Source organism: Bombyx mori, chromosome 18, assembly GCF_030269925.1.
Source record: "Bombyx mori chromosome 18, ASM3026992v2".
NCBI classification, from domain to species: Eukaryota; Metazoa; Arthropoda; class Insecta; order Lepidoptera; family Bombycidae; genus Bombyx; species Bombyx mori.
The window spans coordinates 3,290,878-3,317,810 of NC_085124.1; the positions used below are offsets into that span (position 1 = coordinate 3,290,878).

At 36.2% G+C, this 26,933-nt stretch overlaps 2 protein-coding genes and 2 long non-coding RNA genes across 4 annotated transcripts; 2 read left to right on the top strand and 2 right to left on the bottom strand.

The window, feature by feature from the left end:
• The first annotated feature begins 117 nt into the window (after window positions 1–117).
• LOC101735837 (GDP-mannose 4,6 dehydratase) lies at window positions 118–12,522 on the top strand. Its single transcript, XM_004928116.5, has 6 exons — window positions 118–540; window positions 1,120–1,314; window positions 2,384–2,624; window positions 4,954–5,186; window positions 7,304–7,519; window positions 8,828–12,522. The coding sequence occupies exons 1-6, from the start codon at window positions 472–474 to the stop codon at window positions 8,957–8,959; spliced, it is 1,086 nt and encodes a 361-aa protein (XP_004928173.1). The 5' UTR covers window positions 118–471; the 3' UTR covers window positions 8,960–12,522.
• Window positions 12,331–21,361, bottom strand: LOC101735968 (uncharacterized). Its single transcript, XM_004928117.5, has 8 exons — window positions 21,168–21,361; window positions 20,337–20,438; window positions 19,348–19,443; window positions 18,760–18,975; window positions 15,871–18,499; window positions 15,112–15,264; window positions 14,776–14,925; window positions 12,331–13,994 (listed from the first exon to the last, which is right to left on the bottom strand). Exons 1-8 carry the CDS (start codon window positions 21,261–21,263, stop codon window positions 13,798–13,800), a joined length of 3,639 nt encoding a protein of 1,212 aa, XP_004928174.2. The 5' UTR covers window positions 21,264–21,361; the 3' UTR covers window positions 12,331–13,797.
• Window positions 21,362–21,944: 583 nt separating this feature from the next.
• LOC134200544 (uncharacterized) lies at window positions 21,945–23,801 on the top strand. The gene is made up of 2 exons (XR_009975508.1): window positions 21,945–22,372; window positions 22,853–23,801. It is a non-coding gene; the product is annotated as an uncharacterized LOC134200544 (long non-coding RNA).
• On the bottom strand, window positions 23,790–26,757 carry LOC134200543 (uncharacterized). The gene is made up of 2 exons (XR_009975507.1): window positions 25,747–26,757; window positions 23,790–25,266 (listed from the first exon to the last, which is right to left on the bottom strand). It is a non-coding gene; the product is annotated as an uncharacterized LOC134200543 (long non-coding RNA).
• Between the last annotated feature and the right edge of the window lie 176 nt (window positions 26,758–26,933).

Consider the following 26,933-nt stretch of genomic DNA (forward strand, 5'->3'; position numbering starts at 1 on the left):
TCACTCAACTTCACTCCTCACGTTCCCACCAAAAAGTCGAAGTCAACAAGACATTACTTAAAGGTCTTAGTTATCAGGTCACAAATCCCTTAAAAAAATTGTGATAGTCTTTGTATGTATTGTTCTCAAATATATTAAGTGTATAATCTATGTGTATTATGTTGTGTTTTGGTTTAGGCTGTGCCATGGCTGTGCAAACAAAAGTGGGAATCGTATTACCAATTGAGCTTAAGTACTGATTTATAATATTTAACTTTATTGCAACACTAAAAATCGTTGTCTTAATTAATATCGTTTATTTATTCGACACCATTGAATTTCCTTAGGTTATGATTACTGTGTATAGCTTGTAAGTACTGTTGTGATAAGAGCCAAGAGAAACGCCTTATCAGCCAGAGCCGGTACCGAAGTGAGGACGTGTAAACTACATTTTCTATAACAATTTAAAATTTGATTGCCTAAAATTTGAATATGTCCGGAGATAGTTCTAATGTAATCGATCCGAAAAAAATTGCCTTAATAACTGGAATAACTGGCCAGGTATGTACTATCCTAAATGTTTAAAATGATTTTTTTACACGTACTTAATTTATTTAAATAATCATTCTGTTGAATTACCATAGCGGTACGTGTATCGTACCAAAAATTATTGTAAAAATAACAATGATTAAGAAATTAAAGTCGAAATCAAATTATATATATTTTTATTTTAACTCTTGGGTGTGCGGAGGGACTTCGCCGCTGAGGAATTTTTTGAGATGATACCATCATCTCGATTTTACCCTCACACCTACTACCTGGAGCCACTGAGTTCATCCACAGAGCATTTCCATCTTTTTTACCACGTACCATTCTGTTTTGGAATGAGCTCTCCTCATTTCCTGAACACTATGATATGTCCTTCTTCAAACGAGGTTTTTGGAGAGTACTTAGCGCTAGGCAGCGGAATGGCTCTGCCCCTGGCATTGCTGAAATCTATGGGCGACGGTAACCACTCACCATCAGGTGGGCGGTATGGCCAGAAAGAATAAAGAAAAAAAAACTTATTTTTTTTGTATCAAACTTCAGTGTTTGTGTCCAAACTTTACCTTGACAGTTTAATAATTAAACGTTTTATAGGATGGTTCATACTTAGCAGAATTTCTCATAGACAAAGGCTATGAAGTTCACGGGATCCTTCGTCGATCCTCGTCATTCAACACTGGCCGCATCCAACACTTGTATGGACAACCCGCGTGTCACACGGGTGGTAAAATGCACCTACATTACGGAGATTTGAGTGACACGTCATGTCTTATTAGCATCATAGCAAAGGTATACCCATTAACTAAAACTGTTTTTAAATATAGAATTCATTAGACTTGTAGTTTTACATGTTGAATAAGTGGCCATGAGATTTCATAATACACATGTTATGTTGGAAAATCCTTATCAATATTAATTAATTATTTAAAAAAAAAAAAAATATTTTACTTCGTGATTTTTTTCTTTGCAAAGTTTTTTATTCCTTTATTCATTCGCTAATAAATAAACTATATAACGTGTTCAGAAACAAAGAATATGGCCCAACATACATTTTAATGGGTCCATGAACCGTGATAACTGATAAGACAAATTTTAAATAAATGAAAAATAAAACTTATATAACCTGGAATGTTAGTATTTTGTTGTGAACTGTGATAACCAAAAGATTTGAGCTTAAGTAAGTAAATGTTAAAGTGTCATAAAAAAAATTGGAAATTATATCTGAATATTCTAATGCCAGTATAACACTTACTATCAATAATTTTTTTTGTACTTTATGGTGTTGCAGTAGATTTAAAAAAGTGAAGCCGTCGTGGCCTAAAGGATAAGACGTCCGGTGCATCCGTATCTAGCGATGCAACGGTGTTCGAATCCCGCAGGCGGGTGCCGATTTTTCTAATGAAATACCTACTTAACAAATGTTCACGATTGACTTCCACGGTGAAGGATAATAAAAATCATACTCGCAAAATTTTAATTTGCGTAATTACTGGTGGTAGGACCTCTTGTGAGACCGCACGGGCAGGTACCACCGCCCCGCCTATTTCTGCCGTGAAGCAGTAATATGCTTCAGTTTGAAGGGCCGTTGTAACTATACTGAGACCTTAGAACTCATATCTCAAGGTGGGTGGCGGCATTTACCTTGTAGATGTCTGTGGGCTCCGGTAACCACTTAACACCAGGTGGGCCGTGAGATCGTCCACGCTCATCTAAGCATATGATAAAAAATAAAAAAAATGAATGGCCGGAAATTCACAACCATGACACTATCTATATATTCTATTATTAGAATAAAGTTTCCTGTTACATTCATAAAAACAATAAAAATATCCTTGCTTACAATGAAATTCTCTTACAGACTCGGCCCAAAGAGATATACAATCTAGGGGCCCAATCTCATGTAAAAGTATCATTTGAATTAAGCGAATACACAGCACAAGTAGACGCTCTTGGTACTTTGAGGCTCTTAGAAGCGGTCAGAGCTGCCGGCCTTGAAAAAGATACTAAAATATACCAGGCTTCTACATCCGAGCTCTATGGAAAAGCTGTAGAAGTACCACAGAATGAGAAAACTCCTTTTTATCCTAGGTCCCCTTATGGTAAGAAATTTATACTCATAAAATAATTTAAGGAATATTAATTAAGTGTAATTTTTTTTTATTGCCCTTGTAGGCTGACGAGCATACGGCCCACCTGATGGTGAGTGGTTACCGTCGCCCATGTACTTCAGCAATGCCAGGGGCAGAAATGTTAGGCTAGAAATAAATACCAGCAAGTGTTGTTGGTATGGGTAGCGTTAAATTCAGTGTTATCAATAGTTTGACGTCATTACTTGAACTAGAAGAAAGAATTTGTAAGAGAACACCGCTTTTACAGTCTACGCATTATCTGACGCAAAGGTATCGAATTCAAGTCGAGTGTAGAATAAATATAGCCCTTCAACAAAATGGAGAGTTACTTAGCGATATCTTGTTTTTTGAGATTTCCGTTAATGCACTTTTATCTATTTAAAATTAATAATATAAGGCATTGATCTCATCTACGCTAGGAACAATCAGTGAGGCTGTGAGAGCGTGACTTTATTAAATTAACTAACTTACTGTTTACTGATGGAAGGACGTCTTGTGAGTCCGCACCTATAGGAACCACCACCCTACCTATTTCTGCCGTGAAGCAGTAATGCGTTTCGGTTTGAAGGGCGGGGCAGCCGTTGTACTGTTAAAAGTGAGACCTTAGAGCTCATGTCTCAATGTGGGTGGTGGCATTTACATTGTAGATGTCTATGGGCTTCGGTAACCACTTAACACCATAGACTGTCACCAGGTGGGCCGTGAACTCGTCCACCCAATCTAAGCGATTAAAAAAACCCATGAAGAAATTAAGAAAATTAATCAAACGAAAAACTCATTTCTGCTATCTTAATGGTGTTATGTAAACGAATTTTAAAGTAATTTACAAACAGCTCTGAAATGTGTAATGTTGGATGGAATTCTATTGTATTTGTTTTGTTTTGAACAACGATTGACACACTTTGAGCAGCTGTAAATCTTTGAACATTACCTACTTGTTACGAAACGAGCCCATTTTCGTGAGTTTACACACGTCGGTATCCATTTTAACACGCTTTCATTAGCTCAACCTGTATCTGTCTATTTAAGTAACGGATTTTTCAGCAACTTGGAAATTTCATTTTAAGTTAAAAATTCGCACACGTTTGGCGTTATTAATTGATCCTGGCCAGGATAACGAGATTAACTAAAAAAAAGTACATATTTTATTTGATACTTCCGATTAAAAAGTATAGATGATGACCGAGCTTTGCTCGTTTTTTTTTTATAACGCCATCTTGTTGCGTCTTTAAAGCGGTTAGTTGCCCTCAATTAAGAAAAATAGTATTATTATTCGCCAATAGATGTCTAGAAGAGTTGTTTATTGAAAACAGGAATAAAAGAACATTTTCTGAAAATAAAACGTAGCTAGATCGATTTATCGCCCCCGAAATCCCCTGTATACTAAATTTTATGAAAATCGTTGGAGCCGTTTCCGAGATTCAGATTATATATATATACAAGTATTGCTCGTTTAAAGGTATAAGATAAAATCATTAAATTTTTTAAAGTACATATATGTATACATTTAACTAGCTTTTACTTTTACTTAACCTAATTTTGGCAAACAAACAAATACACACATTTTCTCATTTATTAAAATGAATTTCTTAGAATTGATCGTCTTTTCGAAGTACCATACGATGGATTTTATCAGAGGACAGGAGTATTGAATGTTTTACGGCAAAAGTAGATACGGCACTGCCCACTCTACTTCGATAAAGCGGCACGACACTAGAACCCTCTCATCGTGGCCGCCGGTAACTACATTCCCGATCCTGCGGACAGAATGGAAAGCAGTCGACGTCATTTCGTGAACACGCAACCACGTCATTTCGGATCCTCCCGATCTACTCACGGTGCTTTTAGGTACCTCAAGCACCGGTCATCGTTCTCGTCGAACCCGTCGCTTGCGACAAAGGGCTCGACAAGTAAATTAACCGACAGACACAAACTCATCATAATTTGAAGTCTAACGGGCTGAGGTCTGGGCTAGATGAGGGCCAGTTTTTAGCTCTTCTAAACTTTGGATCGTTGCTTTCAACTTTCAAGCCAGTCTTGGGTAGTTTCGTGCCTTGTGACCAGGTGCAGAGTACTGCTGGAAAGTCCACGGTATATTTTTAACAAGTGTATTGCTGCGAGGTTTCACAACATGATCCAAGACTGTATCTTGATACACTTTGAAGTAGGCACCCGTGACCTACGTGGCAGGCAAAGCGATAAGAGTTTTACAGGCCAGATTTTGAAGCCAATACACGGCGACTTGGGGTTTTTTAGAAAGTGGATGCGAATATTATAAAGAGATCTCGTTTGTCCACAGCTTGCGCTAAACTGTACGCGTATTGGATAGTTGTGAACTACAGAGAGGCGTATCAAATGTTCGCCTGTAACGGACTACTGTTCAACCACGAGAGTCCACGGCGTGGCGAGAACTTCGTCACGAGGAAGATAACGAGAGGTGTCGCCAAAATTACCCTAGGCCTCATGCCTTATTTGGAGTTAGGGAACTTGGATAGCAAAAGAGATTGGGGGCACGCCAAGGATTACGTCGAGGTGATATATCGGATTATTTGGTTGTATCGAGAAAAATGAAAAGGACAAATCGCATCTTTAGAATTATAAAGAACCATTTCGAAATTTTTGGATTTCTACTTTAATTATTATAAAAAATTGACTTAGAACGACCCCTTTCAGCGACACTTAATAATCAAATGAACAGCTTAAAAAGGGACAAACATATACATCGGTCTTTTTCACTTCTTTCCCTTCCTCTTTTTTTTTTATTTGGCACATAATACGCATCACAAGTTAAAAAGTTTATTTTTTATTTTTATTTACGTCTTTTCGACTTGAAAACTTTATTCAATGTTTTCCAAGAAACGCATTTTTTGGGTTTGGTCTCAATAATTCTAAAGGTGCGATATATATTATGTACGTACATGTAATGTGTACGGTGTTGAACGCGCTCTTATTTAAAAGTCTTTTTTTAGATTTAGATATTACTTTGTAATGAAGTATAATACAATACCAATTTAATAGGTGTCAAAATTACTAGAGAATTAAACTATTAAAAAAACGCATTTAGAATTTAAAATGATATATTTAAAAAGATAAAAAACAAAGCTATGGTAATAAGGTAATGTAGGAAAAACAAAGACAGCATCTCGACACGTACTCAACGTTAAGACTCCAACTATTCGTTGTAGTGGCAAACAAACATCTCATACAGATTAATACCACCGTAGTTATTAATGATTGAAATCTGACCGTATTTTGTCACATAGTGCGACTACGTACTAAATATGAAGCTGCTCCCGTACAGCAACCTTTCTCAAAGTGGGCGATAACGCCCCCTTGTGGGCGGTGAAGGCTTAAAGGTGGGCGGTAAGAAAATGGGGGCGTTGTGTAGAGGCTTGGGAGGCGATTTGTAATTTCATCTCGGAGGACTCTTTAAACACCGACTGAGCTCTCGCTATAGTGGTTTTGAAGAAGGTGAAAAAATGGGGGCGCTACAAATTTTTTTTTCTCAAAGTAAGCAGTAGACAAAAAAAACATGTGTGCAATTCACACGTGGCAGAAGTGAAACCTTCAAAAATTAAAATACAATTATCCTAAATGTCTAAGTATATATGTGAAATTTTGTCATTAGTAAACAATTATAAATCATCTTTTATAGTATGAGGTAGCGCCCTCTGTAAATTGATATTTTAACTTCACGTATAATGTGTTCTATCTCATTCTCTCGCCGGCTGAATCCATTAACATTTATGTGTTTGTATCTCTATGGACTTATTTTTTCGTTTCATCGAGTTTGAAATCACAACGATTCTAAAGAAGTTTCGCTTCAATAAGTTTGGGAACCACTGCTGTACTGTGCGCCTGTACAACAAAATCCCACAAGATGTTCAGAACCTACATATACATAGGTTTAAGAAAGCTATTAAAGAACATCTGTGTAATAAAGCTTACTATAAAGTCAATGATTATCTAAAAGAAGATTGCACAAAGTTGAATGAGTTGCTCGCCTCGGGGATTTCAAATACTCACTGTAAAAATGAATATTAAAAAAAAAATCTAAAAAAAAAAAAAAAGACATGCCCGTTGAGTTTCTTGCTAGTTGTTCTCAGGACGGAGGCTAGTTTTTGTGAATTGGCGGTAGTTCTTTTTGACGTTCAACAAGTATGTATTTTCATTTATCTATACTAATATTATAAAGAGGAAAGATTTTTTTGTTTGTTTGTATTGAATAGGCTCCGAAACTACTGAACCGATTTAAAAAAATATTTCCATGTTTGGAAGCTGTTACTCTATTCCCGAGTGACATAGGCTATAATATTTTTTGAAAAAAATTAGGGATCTTTACTAAAACTCCAATAATGTAACCCAAGGTGTAAAAAAATTACCTAAAATATTCTTTACATCGCGTGCCCTGCGAAAATTATTGATGATAGAATAAAATAATGTACGACGACTTTGTAGAACACATTATTAATTACAAAAAGTGTCGCGACAGCTTAAGTCTAACTATTATAGTTATGCTGCAATAAGTGTTCTTTTATTTTAAAAAATAAAACATCGTCAAATATCGTTGAATTTTTTGTTAAAGACCCGAGCGGAGCCGGAGCGGGCCGCTAGTGTTGAATAATTTTTTATTTATTTGTGTTGTACAGGCTATGTGGTTGATGCTCCAACAAGACGAGCCCGAGGACTTCGTGGTGGCGACGGGGGAAACGCACAGCGTCCGCGAGTTCGTCGAGAAGTCGTTCGCGTGCGTGGGGCGCTGCGTGGCGTGGCGCGGCGCCGGCGTGCACGAGACCGGACACGACGCGCACACGGAACAACTACTCGTCAAAGTCAACCCTAAGTATTTCCGCCCCACCGAAGTGGTAAGCATTAACAACATATCGAGGGCTGAAAGGCTATTTTTTTGGAACGAAGTTCCTTATGGGACGATGCGGAGGGGTACCATAACCGGGAAAAAACGTCCGTAACGTAAGATTTTTTTCTATTTAGTTTGTTATCAACAAATGTGAGCCGTCACGGGACGCCTGGCAGATGTGAAACATCGACATTATTTTGTAAAAGTAATATGCAGAAAAGAACAGATTGTGATAGGAACTAAATATGTCATAATGATAAAATAAAATATTACCAAAAAATAATTTGTTTTCAAGTAAAACACAGGTGATGTGTACTGTAGTAAACAACACTGTATACACTACGGAGTATATACTATAGGTATCCGAGCTCAGTGTAGCGAGAGAGATGGCTTAACGCCGGATCGAGTGGGAGAGAATCGCACAGTCGATTGCGCATGGCGACGCGTCGCCATACCGTACACACTACTGCATATAGACTGTATATATATACCATCATATAGAGCCAGAAAAACCGCCAGAAATTGGTTTTACGTGCGGCTATAGATGTTTCACATCAAAATGTATACCCGAATTATTATTTTCTTTATACCTCAAATAGAACTTAAAATGAATATTTTTATAATAAGGTACTTTGTTCCTATGCGGTGTCCCACGACACCACACATCTTTTTTTTTTTTGCTTGGATAGGTGGGCGAGTTCGCGGCCGTCACCCACCTTGAGACATGAGTTGTAAGATCTCACTTTTAACAGTACAACGGCTGCCCCGATCTTCAAACCGAAACGCATTACTGCTTCACAGCAGAAATAGTCAGAGTGGTGGTACTGACGCGTGCGGACTCACAAGACGTCCTACCACCAGTACAAAATGTGATTTAAGCGACATTTCGCTTGATACGCGACATTTATCTTTGTAATTAAATGTGCGTTTTTGTTTGGTATTAGCATCAACAGCTCGATGTTTTAATTGAACTTTAATAGGCTTACTCTGTTCAAATAGCTAAAGAAGTTTTTTTGTTATGATAAATTTTTTTCAAAATTTTAAAATTTAAGTATCTCTCCTATAAAGTTACAAAAATGTCGCTTAAACCAAATAGCCTTTCACCCCTCGAAATGCTCGTCAAAAACGTCTACGGTAAAAAATTCAAAAATGACAATAAAATCCGCTTAATATTATTAATGATGCCATATGGATCGTTATAGTTTAGACGGTTTTATTAGACTCGACCGGCATAGTTAATATGCAGAATAGAATCAAAGTATAATAGAAGAAAAATAAAAAACAATAACTGAATGATTAATTAACTTCCTTCCAGGACTTATTACTAGGCGATCCAAGCAAGGCGAAACAGAAGTTAGGATGGGCCCCCAAAGTTAGCTTCGACCAACTAGTCAAGGATATGGTAGAAGCGGATCTAGAATTGATGAAAAAGACACCAGAAGCGTAGAATCTATTTATTTGCGGAAACCATTACATTATGTAGATCTCTATATACTGCGGAGCGAGCTACGGCAATAGTTGGCATTTACGTCAGATTAGAGTGACAGCGGCTGTCACTTTAAGAATTTTTTATCTGTGGCAGCGAGCTGGCCATCTTGTAAAAACTACTTACTCAAACACGACAGATATTACAAAGCATTAGGTTAAATATTTAAGATTTTGTTACACTTTGCAGAGTAGTTGTGTACTTTAAATTATTGCCTGATGACGCTGTTTATCATTTGTTTTATTGCGTAAGTTTTTTTGAAAACTATATAATTTTTTTATTGTACTCAAGATTTTCGCCGAACGCCCACTCCGAGATCCAAGCGTGTTAAGCTGAAGCTCCCTAACACCTTATGTATAACTAAAACATAAATTATGGCTTTGATTGTACAACTCGACCAAGCTAAGTTTGCACCTCGCTGGAATGCGGCGCCCCGCCCGCTTCCCCGCTCACCTTCCCGCAATCGCCCCGTCGCGTCAGTACGGTTAGCATCGTTGTCGCCGACACGCGTCATACGAGTTTTCGTCTCCCTATCCGTTGAATTTTAAATTTTTAACTGTTCTTGTTAGGTTTTTCTTGAACTGTTTTTACTGAACGCTTAACGTTAATTTTTTTTTTCTTCGAGAGGATTGTTGTGTGCAACAAAAATGAAAGGAGAGGTCATACACAGTGAAGGGAGAAACATAATCCTGAAAAGGAAACCTAAAGGAAAATTATTACTGAGCAATTGGGATACAAATTTAAAAAGTGCAAGAACGCATAGGTGGTCTTAATACAAAAACCCGATTTTTTCTTATTGCCTTTGTAGGCAGACGAGCATACGGCCCACCTGATGGTGAGTGGTTACCGTCGCCCATGGACTTCAGCAATGCCAGGGGCAGAGCCAAGCCGCTGCCTACCGCTAAATTATCGCTATATCCTAATGTACCTATCTATAATATATTGTTAAAAACAATAAATGCAAAGTGAAATCTAACAAACATTTGTTAACATTTTTAAAGTCATAGCGAATCCTTTTTTCAGACCGTACCTAAGCGGCAGTGTGACGTAATCGATGCGAGGTACAAACCTAGCTTGGTCGAGCTGTATGTTTGTATTTGTATATATATATAATGACATATTAAACTAATTTTAATAATATAATGTTATGTAATTGAATTCTGTAATCCATCGTGTATGTAACATAGCTAGTAAGAATAATGAAATAATACAGAAGTTTAATACAGTGTGCTTAGTGCGAGTTTTTTAACGTTCTCGATAGCGTAAAAGTTAACCCAATTTTGTATGCAGTTGGAACAGCGCCCCTAGCGGCAAACGTAGGCAAACGATCCCGTTCCATACAAATATAAGTTAACTTTTACGCTATCGAGAACGTTAAAAAACTCGCACTAAGCACACACACAGGTCGAATTTACGAAAGAAATAAGTTTCATTACAATAGGTTGGTACGACTGATCTTTGGAATTAAATGTTATGTCTGTAATTGATTGATAACAAAAATAGTTTTTTTTTTGAAGTGAAAACTTCTTTAGAATCGTTGTGATTTCAAACCGGATGCAACGGAAAAAACGACAGGTAAGAGACACAAATACAAAAATGTGTAGGATGAAGCCAGCAAAGAATGAGACAGAAATATACATACTATTTAATACAGCGCCATCTGTGAGATTTTTTAATACTAACGTGTGTATGAAAGCTCTTGTAGTGAATTTTAATTCAGGATTATACGTGAAATTAAAATATCAATTCACAGAGGGCGCTACCTTACAATTATTTACTAATGACAAAATTTTACATATACTTAAGACGTTTAGGATAATTGTATTTTAATTTTGGAAGGTTTCACTTCTACCTCGTGTGAATTGCACACATGTAATTTTTTTAGTTATAATGCCTCATCAAAGTCACTATTCTGTCGTCTGATATTGATGACGTCACAATTTCGTACATAGACTACATTCTCGTATACACACATAAACAATTACAAATGCGATATGGGTACACAGTTAAAAAACGCATTTAAATATAAATAGAATGTAGAAAATCTTAGTATTATATTTTTTACATTATCTGAACGGTGAAACATACAGTGAGTAATGTAAATTAAATTTAAATAATCCTGTTTGTGTGTTGTTTTTTTTGTCTCAACTTAAAATTGTAACTATGTAGATAAGACTGACTCGGTAGCATTGGAATTAGCGCCCCTGATTGCTACACCGAGGGTCGTCGGTTCGATTCTCAAAACGAGCAAACATTCGTGTCATGAACAAGTTTGTTTGCTCTCTGTGTGGGTGCTTAATATCTTTAAAGGTATTTATTTATATGTAGGTATATAAGTATGTATACTAGTGTATACATAAGTATATATATCAGACTGGTTCCCCTGGTACAGGGAATCATAGTTTGAGGCCGTGTGGCAGTTGGCTTCGATTAATATTCATTTATTCTATTTATCCCTTTGACTGCCATCTAAATCAGCGGTGCCCTACGCGGCGCACTGAAGTAATTCGACATGATTCCTAACGTTGCCTTCTTTTGTTTGTTAATGTATATTTTAGTTTTTTAGGTCTCTTAGAAATAGATTCATTCTCAGTATCTTTCGGTTCGTCTTAAGTTAAAGAAGAAAAAAAAAGAGTTAAAAATCTCTAAGCACACAGATGCAAGTCAAGTCATCCCATTCATCCAGACACAGCCCACTAAATTTCTCGCTGGACATTCTCAGTGGGTTGCGATTCGGATAGTTGTAGATTTGGCGAAGTACTGACTCTTGCTAGGGCTAGTGTTAACAAAGTCACCAAGCTGAGCTACGTGAACTCGCTTACGCGTTGGATAAGACTAGTATAACCCCTTAATATTTATTCGCATAGATAGCAAAAAAAATCAATTGTTAAAACATCAGTGTGCTTAGTGCGAGTTTCTTAACGTTCATTTTTTTTACTGCCTAGATGTGTGGACGAGCTCACAGCCCACCTGGTGTTAAGTGGTTACTGGAGCCCATAGACATCTACAACGTAAATGCGCCGCATACCTTGAGTTATAAGTTCTAAGGTCTCAATATAATTATAACGGCTGCCCCACCCTTCGAACCGAAACGCATTACTAAATAGGCGTGGCGATAGTACCTACCCGTGCGGACTCACAAGTGGTCCTAGTACCTTCTCGATAGTGTAAAAGTTAAGTCAATTTTGTATGCAGTTGGAACAGCGCCCCTAGCGGCAAACGTAGGCAAACGATCCCATTCCATACAAATATGAGTTAACTTTTACGCTATCGAGAACGTTAAAAACCTCTCACTAAGCCCTCAGATATCAGAATGATAATGAAACGAAGAGTAAAAACTAAGTTTTTATTCATTTAAAAATAAACATTCAATAATACGATACAATGTGTATATTTGGTGTTCAGTGTGTAAAATTAACAAATAAAGTACAACCTCAATACTTCGATACTTATTATTTCAATATTAAATGTTACTATTATATTTTGTTGGAATTTTCAATAAAACTACGTCATTATCAACAAAACATTTGTATTCTTCATTAAACTGATATTCCCATAATCTCGAATAAGGCACTCCGCGGATGTAATTAACGAGATAAGCTTATCTTCACTTCGTGGCGGTATCACAAAAATATCAAACAAGCTAACTACCTCTATTTTCGAACGAATATCAGCACTAGGTCTAGTACAGAAAAAACACAATTAAGGCTTCGTCAAACAGAACGCGTACTTAGAGCTGCGTTTTAGCGTCGCGCTCTTTTCATGTCACACAAATTGACTAGATGAGTCCAACGCTCCTTGACGCAACGTAACGCCAAATCATAGTGCCTTTCGATAGCAGTGTGAAAATTTAAAAGTATTAAGATGTCGAGTGATTCAGATGTGGCATTGTATAAGCATGGGTATTTTCTAATTATTTCTATCAATTTTTCAGGCATTATCCAGTATTTTAATACACATTCACTCGGACGCTAAAATAAAAATTACAACGCCTGACTTCAAAGCGTCCTAACGTCGCGAAAGAGCGCTCTGTTTGACAGTATACTACCATAGTAGTACAACACATCTCGGCGTCATAGCGCGCCGTCAGTATAGCGTTCTGACGCGCGCTAAGTACGCGTTCTGTTTGACGAAGCCTTTAATTTTAAGTAAATAGAAATACAGAGCTTCACTATTGATAAAGAAACCTGGAAATAGTTTAAATCCTATTTTACATATTCTAGCCTTGATAAAATCGGGCGTGTTTTTTTAATATAAAATCGTATTTTGTAGATCACATAATCTTATCCGAAATTATCTTATCTTAAATGTTGATATAACGTAATCAATACATTTCAAATTCCTTGAATATTAATTACACTTTATCGCTCATCGACGACGCAGTCGCTTCGACTTCAAAAACTTTGTACTGAATAAAACCTTGGAATATCACACCCGTTAGTATCGGAGTAAATAATGGAATACCGCGTAAACTTTTTCCGACTGTTTTTCATTTACCGATACCGATAGCCGACTAACCGACTTAATTCTAGCCTTAATTCAATTTCACAGCAACACTGGTTTTTTTATTTTTTTTATTGCCCTTGTTGGCAGACGAGCAACGGCCCACCTGATGGTGAGTGGTTACCGTCGCCCATGGACTTCAGCAATGCCAGGGGCAGAGCCAAGCCGCTGCCTACCTACTAAAGATAAAACGTCTTTTATCACCGATTTCGCTTTATAATTGTTTCGATTTTCAAATTTCTGCACAAACAGTTTCCTGCACTTTTTTTTCTTTATACAGTTGCACACACAGAGTCCTAACCGTTAACGGTTATAGAAGTTCCAGCTATATTAACGCTCTGTCGCAGCACTCCCTCGAGGATGAACTCGGTGGAGACCAAGGTCGCTCCTCGAGTCCTGAGTTCAGGCCACAGATGTCTGTCGGCCGCGGACGTGACGCACACCCAGTTCCGTCCCCCCTCCCGCCACGCGCCCCCCGAGCACTCCACGATCACTGTGAAACGGTTAGCACTATTATACAGCCGTCTTTTTTTTTCTACCTAAGCCGATAGCCTTGAGAGGCTATATCAGCGTAGCCTTAACTAGTAGGTGAGCTCACGGGGCTTAAGCCTGACGACGTTGCTAACACGAACCCTAGCAAGAGCCGTGCTTCGCAGAATCTACCACCGGATCGGAAACGTGACGCACTGAGAAGATCCGGCGAGAAACTCACTGGGCTGTGTCTGAGGGTTAATTTACTCGTCGTTGTTTTCAAATTTGGGGCCAAAAGGGAGTTATTTGATGTAATCTCATAACCTTAATATTACCGTAATTATAAGCACAGTAAATTTGTTGTCATGACAACTGGCACGTCGTCCTATAACTATATATTCGTAAACACAGTTAAATTAGGAGTTATACATTAAAAACTACCCCAAATCTCATTCGTATCACTGGTTCGAAATTCAAATTCTAACTGCTATTTTTCTAGTAATGCGTGTTGAAATTCGGTAATTTTATTTAATCAGTATATAAGATCAGGGCAGGCAACAAATTGTCGATTTCCTGACGTGCAATTGTATCTATAGATACAATCCACCGAGTTTCGCGCTGGATCTTTTCAGTAGATCGCGATTCCGATCCGGTGGTAGATTCAGCGAAGCACTGCTCTTGCTAGGGTTCGTGTTAGCAACGTCATCAAGTTTGAGCTCCGCGAGCTCACCTACTAGTTAAGGTTACGCTGATATAGTCTCTCAAGGCTATCAGCTTAGGTAGGAAAAAAAAAAGAAACTCACGCTTCATCTCGGCGGCGCTGGGCAGGACGCTGGGCGTCGAGGAGACGTTGTAACGTTTCAAGAAGTTCCGTTTCCCGGTCAGCGTCCTGTGGAGACTAAACCTGAAGCGCCGCTCCGCCGTCTCGTCTTTCAACAGGTGCAACCATGGATCTAGAATCATGTTTAATATTAAATATATTTTTTTCTTTAATGCTTAGATGGGTGGACGAGCTCACAGCCCACCTGATGTTAAGTGGTTACGGGAGCCCATAAACATCTACGACGTAAATGCGCCACCCACTAGTTAGGCGTAGTAAAAACTAAGTGAAGTAAGATAGGGCACGAGAAGGTACCGACCGACGAGGGCGCGTGCGTCTGCGCAGGCCTGCACCCAGGCGGGCCCCACCACGGGCCGGCCCAGCCCCACCGCGCACAGCAACTTGAACGTGCGCTTTATCTGGAACGTCAGCACCACCGTGCACTTGTACACGTCCGACACTATCGACGCGCCTGGAACACAATTGTTTTGTTTTAGTTCAGTGATGCACTAAAATACTCTAGATTTGCGGGTTAATTAAATTAACTACAAAAGTTGGAGCGCCGCAGAAAAAAATCAAAGATAACTTCACTTTTAAATGATGTTATGGGAATGAAATGTTACAAGAATAGAGACAAATTATACCAAATATTGATTATATGTTTTGACAAATAATTCCATTATCCAAAACTATTTTCTGATTAAGACATGCGTCGCGGGCCGCATGAGCAGTGGCCGCGGGTCGTTGCCTGGACAGCCCTGCTCTAGACGTAGCCAGTAACTCCAGCACTGCTATCACTAATCCAAAGCATAAGTTCTCACAGCCTACTGGCGGGAAATGCCCCCACGTCTCAAGATCAGACTACGATAGGCAGTTTACCAACGCAATTAAGATTTCGACGTCCAGGTGATCTGTCTTTTTTGCCTTTGTATGCAGACGACCATACGGCCCTTCTGAAGGTAGGAAGTCACCATTGTTCAGAAGGGATATATATTTTCGATGCCCATTTAACACTAAATAAAAAAGTTTTAATGTCAACATGTTACTAAAATAAAGACGGTGACCACCGCGGACGTACCTAAGTTCTCCAGTTTCGCTTGCACCTCCTCGTTGGCGAAGGCCGTGAACAGCACGCGCTGGGAACCGGTAGCTAGGGCCAGGGTGGGCTTCGGAGGAACAGGGGAGGCAGTGTCGGGCCTGCTCCGCTTGGAGCTGGCGGCGTTGCTGTAAGTGTGCGCCGGCCTCTTCTCGGGCCGCGACGAGGGCGCGTCGTACACTACGCTCTGATCACTCGAGTTCTTTAGTATCGACTTCAACTGCCTCTTGCTGCGCCGCACGCTGACCGACGATTTCGATTCGCTCTCAGATTCAGCAATTTTATCTTCATCCTTCTTCATGCTTCTGGTCGATCGTACTCGCTCCGGTACAAGGGGGATTTTAAACGCCCCCAATGTCGTTTTCCCTGCAAAATTTTTTTCATCGTAGTTTTCGCTTTCAACTTCCGATGTTCTAGAAGCAACGGAAACATCACGTTTCTCCTTGGTGCGTCCATTTTTTCTAGTATTTTCTTGTTTAGTCCGTTCTCGATTGGATTCGTTCTCCGTGTCGAGTTTGCTTTTGGCGCGAGTGTTGCGCTTTATTCCACCTCTTTCGGCTGTTTCTAATTTCTTTTGTTTATTTTTATTATCTTTTTTAACTCGTGACCCATTGGTGCTGCCTGGAGAACTTTCCGTTAGTTCTTTAACTTCCATTGAATCATCACTTTTAATTACTTTTAATTTTGTACTTGATGTGTTCTTTTTACTTTCCTTATTTTGTCTTTTGTTATTCTTTGATTTTTCTTGTTTAGGTTTTTTAATTGAATTATTCCCTCTTGTTCTATTATTCGAGTCGGTTATACTGATGTCGCTTGATTTATTGTTTTCACAAGACTCTAGTAGTTTAGCAGTGGGCTTGCGGGTTCGTCGGGTTTTGGTCGACAAATCTTCGAACTTATCATTTAAGTTCATTTTCGCACTCGTTTCTTTCTTTCTCCTTTTCAATAACAAAAATGGATCGCATAATTCTTCCGCATAGTTTTCGATTTCGGAATCGCTTGAAGACTCGACGATAATTTGATTCGTACATTTCCCTAAGCACTCCTTTATCTCTTGTGTGTTCGGTAGCTCTACGTCCATGATGTTGAGTGGCTTAACTTTCTTAGGAGTGCAATCCACGTCCGAGGAATCTGTTGATTTATTCAAGTTGTCCTGGGTGTCTACACCGATCATATTCGTTATTTGATCCTTCGTTAGACTTGTCACGAATTTGTTGACTCGATCTTCGCTCTCGCTGCTGCTCGAAGATTTGTCCAGCACTAATTTTTTTATTTGTTTATTGTTTATTAAATCTTTATCTATGTTAATTATTGTCGGAGAATTGTCTGTTTGTGAGCATAAGTCGCTCATTACTTCTTGTGTTGATTGGTAGTATTTATCGTTGGTTTCATCTACTTCGTCTTTGTTGTCAATTGTAATTGATTTGGGAGTACCAAGCGACGGTTTCGTCTTAAACCTTAATGGAACTTTAAAGGGACTAATAATTTCTTCAGAATACTGCTGAGTGAGCGGTTCTTCTGCAACACCCTTAGGTTCGACCTCAAGGATTATTTGTGTCGGCGCATCTTCTATATTATCGTCATTTAAACCTTTTTTCGATGGGCTTTCTAGTTCTATCACTTGTGTTAGAACTTCATCTTCTTCTCCTATGACTTGGGTAAGCATTTCCTCGAAACACACTTTGTTGATACTATTTAATTTACTTCGAACATGTGCCGTTGCTTTATTTCCCTTTTCAGTAGTAGGGCTATTTATGATTGGTGATTTCGATCTGCATTGTTTAAATTCAATACAGTTATTATCCTCGCAATCTGTAGAATCATCATCTTCATTTTTCTCCGGGATCTTCGATTGGCTTAATTTTTCAGTGTATGATAATATTCGCATCTTTCTACTCACACTAGAACACGGTGCTTTTTGTTGTGAGACACTGTTCATTTTCTCGTTGGCTATAAGTGATTGGGACTCGAAAGACTCTTCTAACAATTCACTGTCTATTTCTTCAAATTCTAGAGTTACGTTTGACTTTACCGAATCATCGGCGGCTTTATTATTGTTGGTTTCTTCGGAATTTTCTTTTCTTTTTATTGGGGATTCTTGGTCGATTTCCGTTGTAATAAGTTGTGTGGCAGCATCAAATATACTGTCGTCAGTTACTTCGTTGGTCGCATACAAATTAAGTTGCACACCGTTTTGGTTTAAATTCTTCGACACCTGAGCTGACGCCGGTAGCCGTTCTAGATTCGACGGTAGTTGAGTATTCATACTGTGTATAGAGTCTGGGTCGTAGTTTTCTTTATTTATCTGTTCTGTGTCTGCCGTAAATATATCGGTCCCTTCATTCGGCTTAGCAAAAGTTGGCTGTGTTTCCATATCGTGTATGTTAATGACATCAATATCGTTTTTATTGTTAAAACTAGGGCCATTAGACGTGGTTGGTTGATCAGTGCTTGATTCATTCATAGAAAGGCGTATCGAATTAGATTTATTTGCTGATTTGCAATTTGTATTTTTAGTTTTATCAAAACCGATTGCTGCCATGTGTATGTTTAAACTATCGTTTTTAAGCTGTTTATGTTTTGGCTGTGATACTGTTAAGAGGGAATCATCCTGAAAAAATACGTAAACTTTAGCTTTTCTTACAATTTAACACAATAACATAAGCGTTCAATTCGCCATAAAAAAAAATCGATAAGAGATTCAAGCTTTTTCTAGCAAAAAAAAAACTTGAGTCTACACAAATTTAATGAGATTTCAAATATTTTTTCAGATTAGAACTAAATTGTAAGTGTGTTGATTTCAGTAGTGATATCCCCAGATACATAAAGCTTTTTATTTGAAAAGGTAAAGATATGATTTATTGTACTTACTCGATCACTAACGTCAGGTGATTCAGGGATTACGGTATGTGTGTTGTAGGGCCTAGGCAAAAATTTCGTCTGAACTGGAGTTTCGGGTATATCTATGGCCTGCGTCATTGGCAAGTCGCTTTCTTCTTCCAGTAATCTAAATATTCCGACGACGTTTCCGAATTCTAGGATATCCCCGTTTTGTAATGGATGTGGAATGTATGGTTTTAGATTTTTCTAGAACGTTTTAATCGGTTATTACTTTCCTATACCACACAACACTAAACTGCGGAAAAATTGGTCGTACTTTGCTATGGTGAGCTTGTTCAGAACTGAGTGAAAAATATGGTGTTAGGAATAACAAGATTGTCAAATAACATAATAATGTTAAATAAAAATAAGTATCCATCCTGTTTACGCATAAAGTTATATTTTTAAATGGAAGGATTTATTATTGGCCCACACCATTTACTTATTTACATAAGTACATACTAAAAAAATCTTAGAAAAATCACGGACTAATGATTATTTCTTTAAAAAATCTCTACCAGCGTTCTTGTGAGAGGAATATTAGTCTTTTTTTTATGAATCTATAATTAACATACTTACTCCATACAACTTCGTTTTGGAGGTGGAATCCAGATCCATGATCATGAAACTGTTGTGGTTTAATACATTTATCACAGCATGGTGCCTTGAAATACACTGGAAATGAGGAACTATATTTCACACCTTCAGAGGATAAATACATTTGTAATGAAATGATGTATAACTAAAATTATACTCTGAAACATGGTAAATGCAATTGATCATTCAAATTACAAGGGTTGATCAGTCTACTAATGCAACTGAGATGGCTACTTAGCACCAAATAGCACTAAGCCATTAGTGATGAAGAAAGCTTTAAATAAATGGAAACGTCAGAAATAATGATTAAAATGAATGCTTTTTTTCAACCGCCAGACAATAGTTTATTAGGCAAGTACTTGTTTTATTTTATTGAAACTTTTACAGTTGAATCTTTAATCACAGACAGTCATCGTGGCCTAAACGATAAGACGTCCAATGCATTCGTATCTAGAGACGCACTGGTAGTCGAATCCCGATGGCAAGTACCAATTTTTCTAATGAAATACGTACTTAACAAATGTTCACGATTGACTTCCACTGTGAAGGAATAACATCGTGTAGTAAAAATCAAACTCGCAAAATTATACTTTGCGTAATTACTGGTGGTAGGACCTCTTGTGAGTCCGCGTGGTAGGTACCACCGCCCTGCCTATTACTGCCGTGAAGCAGTAATGTGTTTCGGTCTGAAGGGTGGGGTAGCCGTTGTAACTATACTTGAGACTTTAGAACTTATATCTCAAGGTGGGTGGCGCATTTACGTCGAAGATGTCTATGGGCTCCAGTAACAACTTAACACCAGGTGGGCTGTGAGACCGTCCACCCATTAAGCAATAAAAAAAAAATATATGGCTCTTACATCCTAATAAATTATACATTTACTTTCTCAAGTAAACCATATCATTAAATCAAATAATTTGTTACCAAAACCGAATACTGTTTTTTTTTTTCACAAAATAATATTTGCTTACATTTTGACTGATCACGATACTGCACGACTGTGGGTCCCTTCCTATTTTATTAGGACCTTTCATTACAGGATATTTCATGCTGTTTATGCCCAGGAAACCAATCTGTGAATATTTTTTTTACTTTGGATTTATTTTATTTTTTTATTGAATCTAGAGGTTGCCATGAATATAGAGAAGGGTAGTAAACTACACTGCAGCATAGTGGTGACTCCCATACAATGCCGTATTAGTTTCATAAAAAGGTAACATGCTATAGGGTTGGCCTTATTCCTTGTATGTATGATCAATATACGGAATTGTTAAAGAACAATATTTGTTATTTTAAAATATATCTATATATTTTCATATCTATATAAAAATGTTAAAGGTAAAAATATACCAGCTGCATTTCAACATTTTTCTAGAACTAAAGTGTGTAGTAGGGGTAGTGGTTCCAGACGTGATGGGCTTTTACACCCTGTATACCACAAAGCTGAGGGATCTCATATGACAATGGCGAACTTAGGGTGAAAAGGGTGGAACTAAGTGCATCAGTCCATGCTCATTTTTGTAACAAACAATGTCCTTAACACCTGCTTTCTTCAGTTCGAAATCAGAGTACGCGGTCGTTGATATTTCGGCAGCAGGGCAACGATTTGTTCGCAATTCATTTTTAAATGAGCCATAGTCTTATAATGCCATATTATAGATTGACACCAACACAACCTCGTATGTCTAGATAGACAGTCTTTAAGTAGAGAGCGTCATTAATCACATAAAACCAAGTAGACTGTGAACTATACGTCCACATAAAATACAAACAAAAATTAGAAAAAAAGTTTGTTGACAAACCTGTTCATTATGAATTTTCTCCGTTTGACTCCCATATAAATCTTGCGTGTACTCAAGTCTCTGAGTGCATTCCATCATTAAATTATTTTGAAACATTCACTTTACAGACATAATCACAATATTGATGATACAATCAGACGTTATCTGAAACGCGCTAAATATTGAAAAATTCACAAGTACGGTATACACAGGTGAATGAAGTTAGCCCCTCAAAAAAAATTTTTTTTCCTGTTTTCTACTTATTTTCTATTAATTCGTTTGTTCATCATTTGTTCTTGATTGTTCATTGTTAATAATTGTTTGTTCCCCATTTATTTATTTTAAAAAAATTATTAAAAATATATCTAAAAGTTAGCCCCTCGATTGCAATTTTTAATATTTTTTCGTCCTTAATTACTCGTAAATATTCATTTTCGATTGTTCTTATATAAAATACGTTTGTTCTCTTTCGAAATTACTCATTTTTTGTTTAATTAATTGTATTAGTTGAATAAATGTATACAAAATATGTGTACTGCGCATGCCATAAGTGTATAATCTATGGCGCATGCGTCAACTATAATGCCTAAACTTTCTACGCGGTTTTAATCGTGAAAAAAAACAATTATAAATCCTGAAGGATCAATTAATTGGTATACAGTTTAATTAAAAAAATTAAAAACAAAATAAATAAAATAATGTGCATTCGCGTAAAGTTAGACCAAATACATTTTTTCCATCCTCCTTTAGACCTATCGCTATGAAGGTATAAAAAAGATAGGTTAAGAGGTCACATAGGTAATATAAACAAATAAGTAAATATGTTCATTATTTATCTTTCAAGAGATAATGTAGGTATACATTATAATAACATTTTGACACAGTCGAAATTATATTCCTAACATTAGTAAAATAACATTTTAATATTTTTTTTATAGGTTATGTATTGAAATTGTTGGAAAATTATTTCATGTTTTAGCTGGAAAACTACATGGAGAATTATATGCAATACAAGATAATGAGCTCCATTAAATGAATTCGAATGAAACCAAACTGTTTACCATCCAAATTCGATTGTCGGGCAGATAGAAAACGAAAATTCACTCATAGTGAACCTCGGCCTGCATTTGTGAAACGGCAAAGACTCACTATTATCAAGGAAATTAAAGAGACAACTAAAAATGAGATGTGTCGTATTATTATACCTTTGCCATCTTGTAGTCAAGGTAGGTGTAACTGTCAATAATTAGTTACACTCACAGATCTCCTAATCAAATAACAATATCAGAAAAAATGAGAATAGTTAGTTAGTTAGTGGAAGTAGCCAAAATGGGCAAGTGGATCTCAGTTCCTATTACATAAGGTACTAGGAAGTTTGTGAAAATGAAAATTTATCACAGTGTAATATCACTTACTTACTTTAACAGTGAAGGAAAACATTGTGATGAAACCTGCACACCTAAATGTTCTTAGGATTTTCTTAGGTGTGTAATCCACCAACCAGCACTAGGCCAGCGTGGTGGACTAAGGCCTAAAAACCCTCTCAATGGTAGTGAAGGCCAGTGTCCAGCAAGGGGATATATTATATGGGCTGATGATGATGACTAGGAAGTTAAATACTACTACTATGACAGTACACATATAATCCTATATATTTACAAACTATACGTTTGTTGGAAATTGCTAACATTATTTCATATTTCCAGATGTCCAGCCACTTGAAAATAGGTGTAGTAATGACAAAGCTATCCAAGTAGCTCCAGCACAGGAACACAAAGGCAAGGCAAGTGTGTATTGCCACATCACCCCTTAATATATCTGAAGCAAGTATAAGTAAACAATCAGAACCAGCAAAAAAAAAAAAATGTTGTTCCTGAGGACAAATTTGACAGTGATGAGTCAAATGCACCAGCAACAGAAGGATCAACTGTTGACTATGAGTTATCTCTCTATATCTCCACTCCATCAAAGACTTGTGCACTTCAGACTATAGTTCTCAAGAAGACTAAAAAGTTGAAAAAATGAATGTGTTAACAACTTTATCTAAAGTGAAAAATAAACAACGTTTATATATTGGTCTTCCACAAGAATTATGTTTCATAATAGGCTTGATTGAGAAACATACAAATGTTTCTGAATAAAATATTATATTATGTCTGATGAGAATAACATTAAATAGAACATTCTCTCAATTGGCTGATGATTTCGATTTATCTGTAAGTCAAGCAAGCAATATATTTTTCAACAAACTCCCAGAAATTGCAAATGTAATATCACCCCTTGTTAGACTATAAAAAAAACAATACAATAAATATATATGCAGGAAGGATAATTGATGTCAACTTGGTGGAAAATAGAAAGTTTTTAGATAGTTTGCCACCTACAAAACTCTTTAATTAAATAAGTAATCCTTACTTATAAATAGGAAGTTTTGTAAGTATTTTCACTCTTCATTCAAAAACTACTGAACAGATTTTAATAAGACTTTTATGCTGGTCTTCTATGGCTAGCAACTCATTATTATTTTGATTCTGTTTTCCACAAATGTGCTAAATATGGGCTTATATATATGAAAAGGAATAAATATTAATGTTATGTAACCTTTGTACCTGTATGTTAAGAATAATTTTTAATAAAACATAATTTAAATTGAAATATTATTTTTATTAAATCACATTCACTTTGTACACATCAATATTTTGTACTCCCTAAAAGGAAAATAGGTATAAAGTTTTTTTTAAATATTTAACATTACATTTTTGTGTAAGATTAGAAAATTGTTATTCTTCCAAAAAGAAACTACATTATCTAACAACTGTGCAACTTACTCGGAATCAAAATCAATACCTACTAATTATAGTGACCTGATTAGTTTTTTCAAAGTTGCTGGATGCTACACAAAAGTAGCAAGTTTTACTTTTAGCACAATACATATGCATTTGAACTTGTGCATAATATCTTTCTTTATTTTTTTTTTTGCCTTTTTATTTATGGAAACATAGCATTACTCACTTGCTTGTTTGTAGATCTATCAAAAAAACATAATTTATGTTTTTTTTAGCACAGTGGGCAATACCCTATTATTCATATTAATTATATACGGCGCGGCGATGCGAAAATTCATTACTGAATTATTTAAGAATGATAGGCATAATATAATATTTTAATTCGCGATCTGTTTATAATTTTTAATATGTATATGATTTAAAAATAAGTTATCTTTAATATTTTTAATTTTGTGATTTATGGGGTGGTCACAGTCATTATTATAAAAATAGAAATTTTGAGGAAATATAAATGTTTAATACAAATTATTTTGATAATCGAAATAAATTCATATCAATCCAAATTCATATTTGAACTATGAAAATTGTATGGTATGTAAACAGAAATATATTTTATAATTATAATGACTATTTATTCCATGCAGTATCGGTTAGAGAAGCTTGCACAGCTTCTCTAACCGACACTGCAACTAGAATAAAGTCTAATAAAGAATAAGAATAAACTTTTCTTCGAAGCTCAATTCTACAAGGGTATTCAATCAGATAGCTATCTATCTGTCGTTCCTGTATGAAATTTTGGTATGTCGAAATCTTGGATAAATCCAGCAAAGCTAAATAAAGTATTTACCTAAAAAATATGTTTATGCTTAAAGTCACGTGTTTATGTTATTCGAAAGTATTAAGCTCCAAGCAGCATTTAGCTCCAACTAAATTCATTAAGAACCAATTTTTCAATCGATGATTAAAACAACATTAATACTGAGAATGAATATTTATTTATAAAATACACATGTTTTGACCACGAATTTTGCACGATAATTTAAATTAATATTCATTAATATTAATTTAAATAAATATGAATTAATCTTCTTCTTCTATAACCCATAGTCAACAGTTGATCCTTCCGTTGCTGGTGCATTTGACTCATCACTGTCAAATTTGTCCTCAGGAACAACAGTTTTTTTTTTTGCTGGTTCTGATTGTTTACTTATACTTGCTTCAGATATATTAAGGGGTGATGTGGCAATACACACTTGCCTTGCCTTTGTGTTCCTGTGCTGGAGCTACTTGGATAGCTTTGTCATTACTACACCTATTTTCAAGTGGCTGGACATCTGGAAATATGAAATAATGTTAGCAATTTCCAACAAACGTATAGTTTGTAAATATATAGGATTATATGTGTACTGTCATAGTAGTAGTATTTAACTTCCTAGTCATCATCATCAGCCCATATAATATATCCCCTTGCTGGACACTGGCCTTCACTACCATTGAGAGGGTTTTTAGGCCTTAGTCCACCACGCTGGCCTAGTGCTGGTTGGTGGATTACACACCTAAGAAAATCCTAAGAACATTTAGGTGTGCAGGTTTCATCACAATGTTTTCCTTCACTGTTAAAGTAAGTAAGTGATATTACACTGTGATAAATTTTCATTTTCACAAACTTCCTAGTACCTTATGTAATAGGAACTGAGATCCACTTGCCCATTTTGGCTACTTCCACTAACTAACTAACTATTCTCATTTTTTCTGATATTGTTATTTGATTAGGAGATCTGTGAGTGTAACTAATTATTGACAGTTACACCTACCTTGACTACAAGATGGCAAAGGTATAATAATACGACACATCTCATTTTTAGTTGTCTCTTTAATTTCCTTGATAATAGTGAGTCTTTGCCGTTTCACAAATGCAGGCCGAGGTTCACTATGAGTGAATTTTCGTTTTCTATCTGCCCGACAATCGAATTTGGATGGTAAACAGTTTGGTTTCATTCGAATTCATTTAATGGAGCTCATTATCTTGTATTGCATATAATTCTCCATGTAGTTTTCCAGCTAAAACATGAAATAATTTTCCAACAATTTCAATACATAACCTATAAAAAAAATATTAAAATGTTATTTTACTAATGTTAGGAATATAATTTCGACTGTGTCAAAATGTTATTATAATGTATACCTACATTATCTCTTGAAAGATAAATAATGAACATATTTACTTATTTGTTTATATAACCTATGTGAACTCTTAACCTATCTTTTTTATACCTTCATAGCGATAGGTATATAGGAGGATGGAAAAAATGTATTTGGGCTAACTTTACGCGAATGCACATTATTTTATTTATTTTGTTTTTAATTTTTTTAATTAAACTGTATACCAATTAATTGATCCTTCAGGATTTATAATTGTTTTTTTTCACGATTAAAACCGCGTAGAAAGTTTAGGCATTATAGTTGACGCATGCGCCATAGATTATACACTTATGGCATGCGCAGTACACATATTTTGTATACATTTATTCAACTAATACAATTAATTAAACAAAAAATGAGTAATTTCGAAAGAGAACAAACGTATTTTATATAAGAACAATCGAAAATGAATATTTACAAGTAATTAAGGACGAAAAAATATTAAAAATTGCAATCGAGGGGCTAACTTTTAGATATATTTTTAATATTTTTTTTAAAATAAATAAATGGGGAACAAACAATTATTAACAGTGAACAATCAAGAACAAATGATGAACAAACGAATTAATAGAAAATAAGTAGAAAACAGGAAAAAAAATTTTTTTTGAGGGGCTAACTTCATTCACCCGGTATACACCGCGAAATTGAAAACCACAGAATTTTTTTTTTGTTTTTTTTCGTCTCTTAGGTCATAGATAATACACGTACAGTTTAATCGTCCATTGAACAGACAAAGGGAACAACTCACACACCATCTGTTTACAACCATATCGCATCTTTGGCTGTTGTATAAATAAAA